At 41.0% G+C, this 17,080-nt stretch overlaps 1 protein-coding gene across 1 annotated transcript in view; it reads right to left on the minus strand.

Moving 5' to 3' along the window:
- Positions 1-17,080, minus strand: part of kpna3 (karyopherin subunit alpha 3) — a 94,801-nt gene that overhangs the window by 3,947 nt on the left and 73,774 nt on the right. Inside the window, exons 12-16 of the mRNA XM_033032807.1 lie at positions 15,820-15,948; positions 14,126-14,230; positions 10,576-10,647; positions 8,971-9,133; positions 4,221-4,315 (exon numbers count right to left, since the gene is read on the minus strand). Of these exons, the coding sequence (XP_032888698.1) occupies positions 4,221-4,315; positions 8,971-9,133; positions 10,576-10,647; positions 14,126-14,230; positions 15,820-15,948 (564 nt within the window). The remainder of the gene's footprint in view (positions 1-4,220; positions 4,316-8,970; positions 9,134-10,575; positions 10,648-14,125; positions 14,231-15,819; positions 15,949-17,080) is intronic.

Raw genomic sequence — 17,080 nt, forward strand, 5'->3', positions numbered from 1 at the left:
GGTTAGCCGCAAAAATAGGATGGCCCGGTTACAGTTTGCCAAGAAGTACTTAAAAGAGCGACCACAGTTCTGAAAAGAGGTCTTGTGGACAGATGAGACAAAGATTAACTTATATCAGAGTGATGGCAAGAGCAAAGTATGGAGGAGAGAAGGAACTACCCAAGGTTCAAAGCATATCACCTCATCTGTGAAACACGGTGGTGGGGGTATTATGGCCTGGGCATGTATGGCTGCTGAAGGTACTGGCTCACTTATCTTCAATGATGAAACAACTGCTGATGGTAGTAGCATAATGAATTCTGAAGTGTATAGACATCCCATCTGCTCAAGTTCAAACAAATGCCTCAAAAATCATTGGCCGGTAGTTCATTCTACAGCAAGACAATGATCCCAAACATACTGCTAAAGCAACAAAGGAGTTTTTCAAAGCTAAAAAATGGTCACCCGCTGTGAACCCAATTGAGCATGCCTTTTATATGCTGAAGAGCAAACTGAAGGGGACTAGCCCCCAAAACAAGCATAAGCTAAAAATGGCTGCAATACAGGCCTGGCAGAGCATCACCAGAGAAGACACCCAGCAACTGGTGATGCCCATGAATCGCAGACGTCAAGCAGTCATTGCATGCAAAGGATATGCAACAAAATACTAAACATAACTACTTTCATTTAATTGACATTGTTGTGTCCCAAACATTATGGTGCCCTGAAATGGGGGGACAATGTATAAACATTGCTGTAATTTCTACATGGTGAAACCAAAATGTATAAACATACCCTTTATTAAAATCTGACAATGTGCACTTTAACCACATGTGATTTTTTCTATTACAAATCTCAAATTGTGGAGCACAGAGGTAAATAAATAAATGATGGATCTTTGTCCCAAACATTATGGAGGGGCACTGTTTACAAGATTCCATTCAGCTTGTTCTGCATTAGGCTCAATTACACAGTACCAACTGTCATATATTAAGAAAGCATAATGAAAATACTAGAAGGGAACAGATTTGCAATTAGGCCAGAGAGAAAGAACAATGCATAACCACCAAATAGCGTAAAAATACTGATATCTTTCCATAAATACATTACATGCTTCATCATAAAAATAAATCTAATCCTGATAAAAAAATATTTATTTCCCTATTTAGAAATGTTTTGGTCTATATCATTTAAGAGAGTATTTGATAGATCAGAACCCCCTAAAAATGCCAGCTCATAACATCAAACTACCCTATTTCATAAGCTAAGTACAATCACAACTCAACAAGATGGATGTATGCAAAAATAAAACACACAAATTATGATCTCAATGCTGAAAGGAAAGATTGCAAATTTCACTTGTGAGTGAACAGCTGAGAAGATATGCTGCACTGGAGATTGCTCCTAGTGATGAGTAAAAGGTAGGCAGGCACTAACAGAAAAGCCTATTGGAAGTGGCTGTGTTGGGGAAAGCTGTATATTGAGGTGCAAGTGCATTGTTAAGGGCAAGTGCAGAGGCTTTATCTCATGAGGCTTTGGCAAGGAGGCTGGGAGGAGATTGACAGCAAAATAAGGTACGGTCTGTTTTTGTTTATGTACAGACAGAGCTGTGATGGAGACTCTATAGTTGGGGGGGGGGGGGGGGGCATTTAGGAGATTCTGTGGCAGGAAACAGGACCCAAGGTTGGTGCATTGTCTCCCTGCTGCCAGGGTCCAGGATGTCTTGGAGTGGTCAAACATTTACAGGCATTGCAGAAACCTGGCTAAGAAGCAGCGTAATGTTCCAGGATAGAGGTGGTACAGGTGAGATAGAGGTGCGAACAAGAGAGATGGGGAAGTTGTTTCATGGATTAAGGAGAACACCACGGCAGTAGTTTGAGATTACTTTATTGAAGGATCGTCCAGTGAAACTGTTTGGGTCAAGCTGAGAAATAAAAATGGGATTGATCACCTTTTTGGGATTATGCTAAAGGCGTACAAATAATCAATGGAAATTAGAAGAACAAACATTCCGGGAGATTGCAGGGAGCTGCAAGATTTATAACGTTGTCATAGAAGGGAATTTTTGCTTTCCAAATATGGGCTGGGACTCCCATTGTGGCTAGGACTTAAGACGGGGTGGAATTTGTAACATGTTCAGGAAAATTTCATCAGTCAATAAATATGCCGAGGACCTTACAGGGGAGAGGACCACTCTCAGGGAATTAGGCAGGGCAAGTGACCAAAGTGTCAGTGCATGAGCATTTTGGGACCAGTGACCAGTTTTATTAGCTGTACAATAGTTATGGGTAAGGATACAGCTGGACCACAAGTTAAAGTTATAAATTTAGAGTCAACTTTGATGGTATTAGGGAGTAACTCGCAAAGGTTGATTGGAGTGGGTTGTTTGTGGGCAAAGGAACATCCAGAAAGTTGGATGATGTTAAAAGAGTGATACTGAGAGTTCAAGGTTTGTATGTTCCTGTTGAAGTGAAGGGCAAGGCTGGTAGGAGTAAGAAAGCCTGGATGACAAAGAAATTGAGACTCTGGTCAGGAAAAAGGAGGCATGGGTCAGGTATAGGCAGCTGGGATCAAGTGTATCCCTAGAGGAGTATGTCAGATCGACAAGCATACTTAGGAAGGAAATCAGGAGGACAAAAACAGGACATGATATAGTTCTGGCAAATAGGATTAAGGAGGATCCAAATAGATGTTATGTATATTAAAAGAAAAAGGGTGGCTAGAGAGTTTAGTTTAGAGATACAGCGCGGAAACCGGCCCTTCGGCCCACCGAGTCCACGCTGACCAGCGATCCCCACCCACTAACACTATCTTATACACACGAGGGACAATTTTACATTTATACCAAACCAATTAACGTTCAAACCTGTATGTCTTTGGAGAGTGGGAGGAAACCGAAGATCTCGGAGAAAACACACGCAGGTCATGGGAAGAAAGTACAAACTCCGTACAGACTACCCATAGTCAGGATCGAACCCGCGACACTGGTGCTGTAAGGCAGCAACTCTGCCACTGTGCCGCCCTTGAGAGAATAGGGTTTCTCAGATACCAAAGTGGTCATCTATGTGTGGAGCTGCAGGAGATGGGCAAAGTGCTCACTGAATATTTCTTCTCTGTTTTTACCATGGAGAAAGACTCGAAGGATAGGGAACTTGGGAAAGTTAATAGAGATATCTTAAGGTCAGAAGATAGACACAAAATGCTAGAGTAACTCAGCGGGACAGGCAGCATCTCTGGATAGGAGGAATGGGTGACGTTTCGGGTCAAGACCCGTCTTCAGATGTAAGGTTAGTCCATATTACATTCGAGGAGGTGCTGGACATCCCGAGATGTATGAATGTAGATAGATCTCCTAGGCCTGGTCAGATTTAAGGACAGCTGATGAGAGAAGAATTCTCTCTATAATAAAGAAATATTCCCAAGCATGGGGGGAGCGGGGTTGTGGGGGGGGGATGTGGGGGGGGGTTGTGAGGGGAGGGGAGTGTGTGGGCGGGGTGGATGTGTGGGAGGGTGGGAGGGGGAGAGAGCTCGGAGAAAAGATGGGGGAAGAGCCATGGGGGGAGAAGGGGGCATCACAGGGGAGAGGGGCAGGAGCCAGCGAGGGGGACCAGAGGGGAAGGGACTGGAGCTGGCGGTGCAAAGGGGACTCACAGCAGGCACTGGTCGCTAGTCGTTCTCCTCCGCCCGGTTCAGAGTCTCCGCTTTCCCCGTGGCGACATCTCCGACTCCGCGCTGGGCTGGGCCGCTTCCGGCCCCTCCGAAAATTGTGTCCGGTTCGAGATTTCCACTGGCCATTTTTTAAACCGCGCTAATTTTTACATTATGCCACCGATCCGAATGAAACTTGGTGCACTAGCAGCACAGGAGAACGGTGAGTGAGCTGGCGAAAAATCATAGCACTATTGCGCATCGTTTTTGCGCAAATAGAAAAAACGCGCTAACCGGAAGATAACAAGATGAGAGTTATGTATAGATGTAGGCCAAATACAGGCAATGGGACTAGCTGAGATGGGGCACCTTGGTTGGCATGGACGAGTTGGGCCGAAGGGACCATTTCATGTTGTATGACTCTATGACGCTCTGAGAGATGAACAGATATGCTGTTGCATATATGGTCCTAATTAACTTTGAGGGATGAAGGAATATTGGATCCATTTTAAGATTCTACTTTCTCCTTCCTTTGAAATCAAACAACCTAGGAGCTAAACCAATTATTTGGAAGAAATAAATAATCAACTTACGTCATCACCAGAGAAGTACTGATCGATGATTTCATAGGCTAGTTTATAGATTTCTTCATTTTCATGTTGCTGCAGAGCTTCTATTTTTTCCAAACCTATGAGGAGAAAACAAATTGGATGTTGTTGAAACAATTGTGTGAAGGTCTTGCAGGTTACAGCCAATTTTAGAACATTAATGGAACTGCAAAAAACTTACATTATGTTTTATCTGCAATCTAGACAAGTAGGCTGTGGGCCGAGGAGCTTTATTCCAGTGTTTCGTGACCCAAGTCACAGAACTACATGAAATGTTCACATATTGTGTAAAAATATTATATAAATCACCCCTGAAACTCGTCATGAACAAGACTTGCACATTTTTTATTAAATTAGAGGAAAAACGGTAAAATTTCGGGTATTTTTCGTCCAATCAAAGCACGTTTAACATTGAGTTGTATGCCAGTTGGCCAATCACACGCTTTGTTTCAGGCTAGCTAGGCAGGGAGCACACATCATGGCTGAGAGGACTTCACTGATGCCTGTTTTACTGGAGATTCCGATGAAGGTTCTTTCTAGTTCTGTGGAATACATGTCGTGGAAACTTGCAGCAGGGCAATTCAATTTAGTGATAAAAGCATTAAGAAGTCTGAAGAATGTGCAGCTAAGTGGATAGAAGTGGAAGAAAGTCTTGAAAGCAAAGTCCCTGCTGAGGTGCTGCAACACAAAGTTGTGAAACCAATGAAACTTTGTGAATCAACTCAAACTGAAAGGTAAGATCTAAAGTCTGAATTTATGAAAATTAATCTGTATGGACTTTAATTAATTTAATTGCACCCTTTTATAATGTGAAAAAATAAGATTTGGAGGCTGTACATTCACTCACTCATTCATTAATTCACTCACTCACTCACTAACTCACTCACTAATTCACTCACTCACTCACTCACTCACTCATTCATTCATTCATTCATTCATTCATTCATTCATTCATTCATTCATTCATTCATTCATTCATTCATTCACTCACTCACTCACTCACTCATTCATTCATTCATTCATTCATTCATTCATGAAGTTGAGGGCCTAAACTATGTGTATCCATAACACAAGGTAAATTAAACATTTTCACTAATGCCAGCTGGTTGTAGTCTAATAAGTCTTTAACATCTAATCTCGGAGTTGCCTGCGATAACTTACCGGGTAAAAGTGCTCCGATCGCGGGGCCTATGTGTTTAACATAGTGAAGCCGCGGTCTCAATTAAGAAGCGGCCGATTCGCGAACGCCTTCCGCGGGCGGGGGGGGGGGGGGGGGGCGGGGGGGAAGGCTGCACATAGTGGCTGTACATAGTGCCGTCCGTAGCGGCTGTTTCCAGGCCCCGACCACGGGAGAAAAACGGAGGAATATTCATTGCACTTTATAGGCTGCCATTGGAGTGAGAAATGGTCAGAAATGGCTGATGTTTATGTAGAAATGAATTGGTGTATGTGAACTTAAACTTGAACTAATTTATCTATGGTAGTAACAGTGTTATTCTCATTAACATTAAGAAGAGGTTGAAATGTTATGAATTGAAGTCCATGCAGACTTAATGACTATGAGATGGTTTTTTTTTAGCCTCTGCCTGACCCTCCACTTGAACTTGAACTAACTTATCAATGGACTTATCAAAACTTATCAAAAGACTTGCAATCTGATGAAGAATATTCAGATGACGATCAGATGTAATGTAAACAAATAAGTTGGGGAAATAAATGATTATATAAAGTTTTATTTTAGTGTCGATCGTTTCACTGTTTATTTGGTCAAATTATTTAAACAATAAGTGAATTACTTATGATAATGGCGTGCTGGTGAATGACAGTGCAACAGTCCACCCATCCACATATACATACACACAACCACACACACATCCATCCGTACGCACACTTCCATGCATGCACACACATACATGCACACATACATCCATCCGCACGCAGACATCCATGCACACACATCCATGCACACACATACATCCACACTTACATCCACACATCCACAGATACACGTTTGACAGGTATACACAGACACACACACAAACTACAGATACTCAAACAATGCAACACTTTTAGGGTTATTTTAGGTTAAAGGTAATACCCCTCATTTGCAAAGGCACCATCGAGGGGTCTCTATCATATATATAGGCTCATTGTAGCTTAAAATGAATACTCATCGATTAAACATCAGAGCATTCGATTCTTGGTCAGGATGTGACATTTACATCAGAAATAAGACAGGTCTCTTACAGGTCTGCCACCCAGCCTGGCACTGCCCCAGTCCCACTATGGCCATTACCCCCACTCTGGCAGTCAGTGGGGTTCAGTAAATGGGGGAACTCAGAGGATCTGTCCTGACCCTTTAATTAGGCAGGTTCATAAGCCCTTAAAACATAGAAAATAGGTGCAGGAGTAGGCCATTCGGCCCTTCGAGCCTGCACCGTCATTCAATATGATCATGGCTGATCATCCAACTCAGTATCCTGTACCTGCCTTCTCTCCACACCCCCTGATCCCTTTAGCCACAAGGGCCACATCTAACTCCCTCTTAAATATAGCCAATGAACTGGCCTCAACTACCTTCTGTGGCAGAGAATTCCAGAGATTCACCACTCTCTGTGTGAAAAATGTTTTCCTCATCTCGGTCCTAAAAGATTTCCCCCTTATCCTTAAACTGTGACCCCTTGTTCTGGACTTCCCCAACATCGGGAACAATCTTCCTGCATCTAGCCTGCCCAACCCCTTAAGAATTTTGTAAGTTTTCTATAAGATCCCCCCTCAATCTTCTAAATTCTAGCGAGTACAAACCGAGTCTATCCAGTCTTTCTTCATATGAAAGTCCTGACATCCCAGGAATCAGTCTGGTGAACCTTCTCTGTACTCCCTCTATGGCAAGAATGTCTTTCCTCAGATTAGGAGACCAATACTGTACGCAATACTCCAGATGTGGTCTCACCAAGACCCTGTACAACTGCAGTAGAACCTCCCTGCTCCTATACTCAAATCCTTTTGCTATGAATGCTGACATACCATTCGCCTTCTTCACTGCCTGCTGCACCTGCATGCCTACTTTTAATGACTGGTGTACCATGACACCCAGGTCTCGTTGCATCTCCCCCTTTCCAAATCGGCCACCATTCAGATAATAGTCTACTTTCCTGTTTTTTCCACCAAAGTGGATAACCTCACATTTATCCACATTATACTGCATCTGCCATGCATTTGCCCATTCACCCAGCCTATCCAAGTCACATTGCAGCCTCCTAGCATCCTCCACACAGCTAACACTGCCCCCCAGCTTCATGTCATCCGCAAACTTGGAGATGTTGCATTCAATTCCCTCGTCCAAATCATTAATATATATCGTAAATAGCTGTGGTCCCAGCACTGAGCCTTGCGGTACCCCACTAGTCATTGCTTGCCATTGTGAAAAGGACCCGTTTACTCCTACTCTTTGCTTCCTGTCTGCCAGCCAGTTCTCTATCCACATCAATACTGAACCCCCAATACCATGTGCTTTAAGTTTGTATACTAATCTCTTATGTGGGACCTTGTCGAAAGCCTTCTGAAAGTCCAGATATAACACATCCACTGGTTCTCCCTTATCCACTCTACTAGTTACATCCTCGAAAAATTCTATAAGATTCGTCAGACATGATTTACCTTTCATAAATCCATGCTGACTTTGTCCAATGATTTCACCACTTTCCAAATGTGCTGCTATCCCATCTTTAATAACTGATTCTAGCAGTTTCCCCACTACCGACGTTAGACTAACTGGTCTGTAATTCCCCGTTTTCTCTCTCCCTCCCTTTTTAAAAAGTGGGGTTACATTAGCTACCCTCCAACCCTCAGGAACTACTCCAGAATCTAAAGAGTTTTGAAAAATTATCACTAATGCATCCACTATTTTTGGGGCTACTTCCTTAGGTACTCTGGGATGCAGCCTATCTGGCCCTGGGGATTTATCGGCCTTTAATCCATTCAATTTACCTAACACCACTTCCCGGCTAACCTGGATTTCACTCAGTTCCTCCATCTCATTTGACCCCCGGTCCCCTGCTACCTCTGGGACCTGGGACCTCTGCTGCAGTCTCATTACATTTCCTATTAAAGCGACTGGAAGATGCCTTGCAGGACTGTCCCCCAGCCTGGAACTGCCCCAGTCCCACTATGGCCGTGGCCCCCACTCTGCACACTGGCAGTCAGTGGGGTTCAGTAAAGGGAGGAACCCACAAGAACTGCCCTCACCCATTAATTAGGCTGGTTCAGGTGCAGGACCTCTGCGACAGTGTCATTAAAAAAACACTCACAATTATATTCATCATATTATTTTTATATAATATAATTATGCTTAATTATATATGATTACAGTCATATTTACAAGTAATAATAATATAGTTTAAATGGACTGCAATACGGAAATAGGCTGTCCATGGTGTAATATGGGCATTGGCCACTAGATGGCGCTTACTTTCCCGATTTCATTTTCTAATTAGTTTAATTAATTAATGTGCAACTTTTGGCAATGACGAGTTATGACATCCTTCTCAATTATATTTCATCTAAATCTGTGGAAATTTCATGTAGTTCGGTGACTTGGGTCACGAAAACCGATTTCTAGACACATTTTTGATGCTCGGCCCACAGCCTAAAGGACATTTTTTGTTGAATGATTAAAAATGTCAGAGCTAAAAATAATGTATCTGAATGAGAAATTTAAGTTCTGGAAACTAACCTCCGCATTCCTCTATTACTTCTGCTATTGTGCTTGCTTCTTCTCCAGCCATTTTTAGAATATTGTTCAGTCCATCAAGCACAACCTGCACTACCTGAGTATCTTTCACTCCCAGTAAATTGCAGAAAGGGGGGATTACACTCTGTTGTACGAGGTACTCAACCTAGAACAAAGAAAAATTATATGTCATATTCACAAATTTCTTCATCTAACTCATTTATACATGGGAATGCAGTATTTTCCATCAACTCTTGTAAATTTAAGTCAAATATAAGGAAAGATTAAGTGGGTTCAGTGAACTGGATCTATGATTTTTATTGTATTTATTGTACTTTAATTGTACTTCCCCTTTTAACAATTAGAACCATGCTTTAACTGTTGATAGTGCTGTTTTACCCCAGAAAGATTCCAAATTTTTGAGTACAAAGTCCAGAGTACAAAGGAACTGTCCATGTCAATGCCTGATATTAGAAGTTTCCATTAGACATCAAATGATTTTAGGAAAGAATTTTGATATTTGAAAAGCATACCAAATAATTCAAAAGTTTCAACAACTGAAACTTCTTATCACAGGATGAATGCAACAAAGCAATAACTAGCTTCTAAGTAGCAGCTAAATGAACATTAGGCCTTGCAAGCTTCACAGAAATGCTGGAGAAACTCAGCGGGTGCAGCAGCATCTATGGAGCGAAGGAAATAGGCAACGTTTCAGGCCGAAACCCTTCTTCAGGCCTTGCAAGCTAGTTTGTATAACCAAAGTAAAAACTGCCTTTCCCATCCAAACACATTGTTCAAGAATTTCAGCTCAGTGGAACTTTTGGGATATAAAGAGAATGCATGAAGAGAGGCTGAAAGCTTGGTGCACCTGAAACCTTTAACACATACTCCAGGGTGGACAAGAAACTGTTCAGTTATTAATAAGTTGAACCAGAAGAAAATGTACCTCCAAATAAGGATTACTTGAAAATTTATCATTGACATTAGCTAATGAAAAGATGAATGAAATTGTGATTTTGAACACACCAGTCTTTCAGATTAATAAGGTTTGAATTGCTGAACTACTCTGCACATGGGCCAATCTTGTCTGGCTATTTGGTATTGAGAAATGAAAATTAAATTTAAATTTCATTTTTACTCATTTATATGACCAAGCAATAGTCTCTTTGTCATTGAAAGAAATTTGGTCTTATTTCTGGGAGCAGAAAGTTGATAACGATGGGAGTTATTCATGTTTTGGTGGGATAAAAATTGTTTGGGTGATGACACAAGAAACTGCAGTGTCTGGAATCTTGAGCAAAAAATCAAACCAGTGGAGGAACTCAGCGGGTCAGGCAGCATCTCTGGAGTGAATGGACAGACAAACCTTTGAGTTGGTACCCTTCTTCAGACTGATTGGAGTAGAGGGGAGAAATGTAAGATCGTCACCCAAAAATTAAATGTGGAGGATATGACAATCTCTCTGAGCAAAGGATGTTAGGTCACAGATTGGTGATACAAAACATAGAATCCATAAAACAGGAAATAGATAAACAAAAAGTGTTATGGGAAGAAAAAGACAATAAAAATGTGTGAGAAATCATAATTCTTTGACTGTAGTTCACTTACTTGTTCCTTTTTGCCACTAATTGTCAAGTTACTGATTGCCCAAGCAGCTTCTTTTTGAGTTCCAAAATCTCCCTGCAATGAAAAAGATGCAGTTCAACTTTCATTGCATCACAGTCAGAATACATCTTCAGTAACCGTTTCATACGATCAAATTCTCAACATTACAATAAATTGCAGAATTGATGAGGAGTTTTATTTTTTTTGAATGCTTCAACAAGGGAGCAGACAGATGGCCAAGTAGAAAATGAAAATGCTCTGTGTGGATTGCAAATAAACCTACAAGGAAGCATGGCTGAATAGTTTATCCTCCCTTCCTCCCCTCACCCCCATTTAATTAGACTCATGCTATACTGACCAAACTCGGTCATAAACTAAAATGAACTACAACTGCATAAAATAAAGTATTTTGCAATGTTATACATGCACATTTGTGAACCATTTTCTTCCAAACTGCTTAAGCATCAGATATTGCTATTTTAGCTGCAGGCCACAGAATGTGACTGTATTTTCTCAGAGATCATATAAGCAGGCACAATCACGTTACAGAAGTACGGAACTATAAAAGGTTTCAGATTTTGGCCATAGGATTCTACATTTGCACAAGCTATAAAAAACATACTGAATAAATTCATTTGAACAGTTTTCTTATATGACCTATGGTTGTTTATTTAGCACAGTATAGGCCATCCACAAGTTATGAAGTGGTTCTGTTTTTAGTTACTGTTTTAAGTTGATTTTGTCCACGTGAGAAAATGCACAAAATCACTCGATACTGTAGTGTCGACCTCCACAGTATTATATTGAATGGTGTCGATAAGAGGAAATTATCATAAACATTTTTATTGTCTTCCGCCGCCTAGTTACAATGGTACAGATTCAGGATGTCCTATGCTCAATGGCTGGTTTTGATGAGCTGTAAGTATCAGTAACTATTACATTGTTTAACAGAATATTGCTGCACAAGTATCAATAGAAGTGATTGCTTGTCAATTTCCAAAGCAACTTTCTTCAGCGCCTAATATCGGTGAAACTGGTAGCCTTTGTTCTTGGGAGAGAGAAGGTGGGGGTACAATTACATACAGTGCCTCCATAATGTTTGGGACAAAGACCCATCATTTATTTATTTGCCTCTGTACTCCACAATTTGAGATTTGTACTAGAAAAAATCACGTGGTTAAAGTGCACATTGCCAGATTTTAATTAAGGGTATTTTTATACATTTTACTTTTACCATGTAGAATTTACAGCAGCATTTATACATAGTCCCCCCATTTCAGGGCACCATAATGTTTGGAACAAAGCAATGTCGTGTAACTGAAAGTAGTCATGTTAAGTATTTGTTGCATATCATTTGCATGCAATGACTGCTTGAAGTCTGCAATTCATGGACATCACCAGTTGCTGGGTGTCTTCTCTGGTGATGCTCTGCCAGGCCTGTATTGCAGCCATCTTTAGCTTATGCTTGTTTTGGGGGCTAGTCCCCTTCAGTTTTCTCTTCAGCATATAAAAATCATGCTCAATTGGGTTCAGATCGGGTGATTGACAGCCACTGAAGAATTGATCATTTTTTAGCTTTGAAAAACTCCTTTGTTGCTTTAGCAGTATGTTTGGGATCATTGTCTTGCTGTAGTATGAACCGCCGGCCAATGAGTTTTGAGGCATTTGTTTTAACTTGAGCAGATAGGATGTGTCTATACACTTCAGAATTCATTATGCTACTACTATCAGCAGTTGTATCATCAATGAAGATAAGTGAGCCAGTACCTTCAGCAGCCATACATGCCCAGGCCATAACACCCCCACCATCGTGTTTCACAGATGAAATGGTATGCTTTGGGTCTTGGGTAGTTCCTTCTCTCATCCATACTTTGCTCTTGCCATTACTCTGATAGAAGTTAAATTTTGTCTCATCTGTCCACAAGATATTTTTCCAGAACTGTGGTTGCTCTGTAAAGTTCTTCTTGGCAAACTGTAACCCGGCCATCCTATTTTTGCGGCTAACCAGTGGTTTGCATCTTGCAGTGTGGCCTCTGTATTTCTGTTCATTAAGTCTTCTGTGGACAGTGGTCATTGACAAATCCACACCTGACTCCTGAAGAGTGTTTCTGATCTGTCGGACAGGTGTTTGGGGGTGTTTCTTTATTATAGAGAGAATTCTACTGTCATCAGCTGTGGAGGTCTTCTTTGGCCTGACAGTCCATTTGCGATTAGTAAGCTCACCAGTGCTGTCTTTCGTCTTAATGATGTTCCAAGCAGTTGATTTTGGTAAGTCTAAGGTTTGGCTACTGTCTCTAACAGTTTTATTCTTGTTTCTCAGTCTCATAATGGCTTCTTTGACTTTCATTGGCACAACTTTGGTCCTCAGGTTGATAAACAGCAATAAAAGTTTCTAAAGGTGAAGGAAACACTGGAGGAAAGACTACGTGCTGAGAGCTCTCTTATACATGCATTAAGGAGGCAATTAACCATACCTGAGCAATTACAAACGCCTGTGAAGCCATGTGTCCCAAACATCATGGTGCCCTGAAATGGGTGGTACTATGTATAACCACAGCTGTAATTTCTACATGATGAAACCAAAATATATAAAAATACCCTTTAATAAAATCTGCCAATGTGCACTTTAACCACATGTGATTTTTTTTATTACAAATCTCAATTTTGGAGTACAGAGGCAAATAAATAAATGATGTGTCTTTGTCCCAAACATTATGGAGGGCCCTGTAAGTGACACAGGTAGACATGGTTGTGATGGTGGCCTTGATCAATAAGGACACTGAATACAGGAATTGACACGTCATGTTATAACTGTATAGGTCACTGATGAGATCATACATGGAATAATGTGTTCAGCTCTGATTACCCAGCCATGTCATTTAGCTGGAAAGGGTACAGAAAAGATTTACGAGGATTCAGAACTGAGGGCTTGAGTTATAATGAGAATGGATAGCCTGCGACTTTTTCCTCTGGAAGTTGAGAGGTGATATTATAGAGGTATATAAAATGATTAGGGGCACGAGGAAGCAACCTTTTTCCAAGTGCAGGGGATCGTAAAATTATAGGGCATATATTTAAGGTGAGAGGGGAAAGATTTAAAAGGGACCCACAGTAATCTTTTCACATGGAGGGCACCAGATAGACATAACGAGTTGTCAGCGATGAGTACAAAAGACATTTGGACAGTTACATGGATAGAAATGGTTTAGAGGGATGTGGGCCAAATGCAGACAAATCAGACTAGTTTTGGTGGGACATCTTCATTGGCATGGGTGAGTTGGATTGAAGGGCCTATTTCTATGCTGTATAAATATTAAAATAGTGTCTGATTATCCTAGAGAGCTACTCTTTTGATTCTAATAATATTTATGAGATCTCCTTCCTATGTATTAAGCATCCATAAATTGGGTGTTATAAACTGGGGAGTGCCTATACATGAAAATAACCAGTTCTTTAATTCCTTTGCATTGTGAATTAAACATCACTGGTACTACAATTATTTCAATTTCAAATTGTGGCCTTTACATAGATTTTATTTCATATTTTTCCTTACCTTTGCCAGCTGATGAATAATCATGGGAATCAAACCAGCATCTATTACAGCTTGCACTTGCAACTGGTTTCCTGCTGTAATATTGGAGAGGAACCACACTGCTTCCTGCCGAAGACAATTCATACAAAACATCAACCATGGGCTCTTGCCACCAATAAGCCAATAACTTTTTGCAGATTAGGTTGGTGCACACAAGTAAGATAAGATTCAAAAGGTTTCCATGGATAGCTCTCAAACCACAATTAGTTCTAACAATTTCAGCTACTCTCTCAAAGATTCTGGGCAGTTGGCACTGCGTAGAATAAAATGCCAACCAACTGAGATGGAGCAGATGTCGGGTGGTGAGAAAGATGTAGGGTGGATGTCAGATGGTCAAAGAAACATGGCCCTCTGCTGCTGTTTTACAAGCAGAACCAAATGTGTCCAGAAAGTACAAATATCCAACCACGACACCTCCATATTTGTAAACATTCAAGCAGATTTAATCCAACAAATTAAAAAAACTCACTTTAGCTCATAATTACCAAGCCAAGGTTATGGCAGAAATTTATTTATCAAACCGCAGAATCATATTATTTCATAATCACCCACTTTACCCAGACCCACCTGCAGTCAACACAGGCCAATGATTGTTTTAAAATATATTCACTTTTCAGTAATTTTGATGGCAACCCAATACGTTATTGACAAAGTGTGGGTGAGCCATGCGCTTGAATAAAATACTTTAGACAATAGACAATGGGTGCAGGAGTAGGCCATTTGGCCCTTCGAGCCAGCACCGCCATTCAATGTGATCATGGCTGATCATCCCCAATCGGCACCCCGTTCCTGCCTTCTCCCCATATCCCCTGACTCCGCTATTTTTAAGAGCCCTATCTAGCTCTCTCTTGAAAGCATCCAGAGAACCTGCCTCCACCGCCCTCTGTGGCAGAGAATTCTACAGACTCACCACTTTCTGTGAGAAAAAGTGTTTCCTCGTCTCCGTTCTAAATGGCTTACTCCTTATTCTTAAACTGTGGCCCCTGGTTCTAGGCTCCCCCAACTTCGGGAACATGTTTCCTGCCTCTAGTATGTCCAAGCCCTTAACAATCTTATATGTTTCAATAAGATCTCCTCTCATCCTTCTAAACTCCAGAGTGTACAAGTCCAGCTGCTCCATTCTCTCAGCATATAACAGTCCCACCATCCCGGGAATTAACCTTGTAAACCTACGTTGTACTCCCTCAATAGCAAGAATGTCCTTACTCAAATTAGGGGACCAAAACTGCACACAATATTCCAGGTGTGGTCTCATTAGGGCTCTGTACAACTGGAGAAGGACCTCTTTGCTCCTATATTCGATTCCTCTTGTTATAAAGGCCAACATGCCATTCGCTTTCTTCACTGCCTGCTGTACCTGCATGCTTACTTTCATAGACTGATATACAAGAACCCCCAGATCCCGTTGTACTTCCCCTTTTCCCAACTTGACGCCATTTAGATAGTAATCTGCCTTCCTGTTTTTGCTACCAAAGTGGATAACCTCACATTTATCCACATTAAACTTCATCTGCCATGCATCTGCCTACGGATTTTTAAAAAATCCGTATTTTACAAAACAAATCCGTGCACCCGTATTCTGATCGCATTTCCGTACAAAATACGGAAAATCCTTACTACTTGGCAGCTCTGCACTTGGCAACTTTTTATTTTACCTTGTTGATCTTCTCTTTTGGATGGGTCAGGAGATTAGGAAAATGTGATAGAACATCACAGTTAAGAACAATTTGCGTCTGGTCATCTGTACCCGTCACTATGTTGCCGACTGCTCTCAAGGCGGCTGTCTGTATGCAAGAGGAAAAATAGATGTAACGACTTTTTTCCATATTTATTCCTTGCCATTTAAAATTACAAGCTTAATAATTACTGTTTTCACTATAATTTAAAACAATTATTATTCATATTTTAGGTTTAGGTTTTATTATTGCCATAGTGCCGTGGTATTGTGTAAAACTTTTGTTTGTGTGCTATCCAATCAAATCAGATAAAATGACACACAAATACAATCAAGCCAAACACAAGTACAATAGGTAGGGCAGAAAGATAAGGAGAGCAGAATATAGTTAGTATTGTAGCAGTTCCAGAGACAAAGTCTCATGTCCACCTAGAGCCAAGTCGGTTGGATAATCAGATTGTACTCTCGTTCATGTAGGAAGCGTTCAGAAGCCTGATAACAGAGGTGAAGATGCTGTTCCTGAGACCGGGGATGCGTGCTTTCAACATTCTATTATTATGGTTACTTCATTATTACAGTGCCCTCCAATATGTTTGGGACAAAGACCCATCATTTATTTATTTGCATCTATACTCCATAATTTGAGATTTGTAATAGAAAAAATCACGTGTGGTTAAAGTGCACATTGTCAGATGTTAATAAAGGCCATTTTTATACATTTTGGTTTCACCATGTAGAAATTACAGCAGTGTTTATACATAGTCCCCCCATTTCAGGGCACCATAACGTTTGGGACACAGCAATGTCACGTAAATATAAGTAGTCAGGTTTAGTGTTTTGTTGCATTTCCTTTGCAATCAATGATTGTTTGATGTCTGCGATTCATAGATATCACCAGTTGCTAGGATGTCTTCTCTGGTGATGCTCTGCCAGGCCTGTATTGCAGCCACCTTTAGCTTATGTTTGTTTTGGGGGCTAGTCCCATCCAGTTTTCTCATCAGCATATAAAAAGCATGCTCAATTGGGTTCAGATCGGGTGATTGACTTGGCCACTCAAGAGTGGACCATTTTTTTGATTTGAAAAACTCCTTTGTTGCTTTAGCAATATGTTTGGGATCATTGTCTTGCTGTAGAATGAACTGCCGGCCAATGAGTTTTGAGTCATTTGTTTGAACTTGAGCAGATAGGATGTGTCTGTACACTTTAGAATTCATTATGCTACTACCATCAGCAGTTGTATC

This window comes from Amblyraja radiata, chromosome 14 (genome assembly GCF_010909765.2).
Source record: "Amblyraja radiata isolate CabotCenter1 chromosome 14, sAmbRad1.1.pri, whole genome shotgun sequence".
Classification (NCBI taxonomy): Eukaryota; Metazoa; Chordata; class Chondrichthyes; order Rajiformes; family Rajidae; genus Amblyraja; species Amblyraja radiata.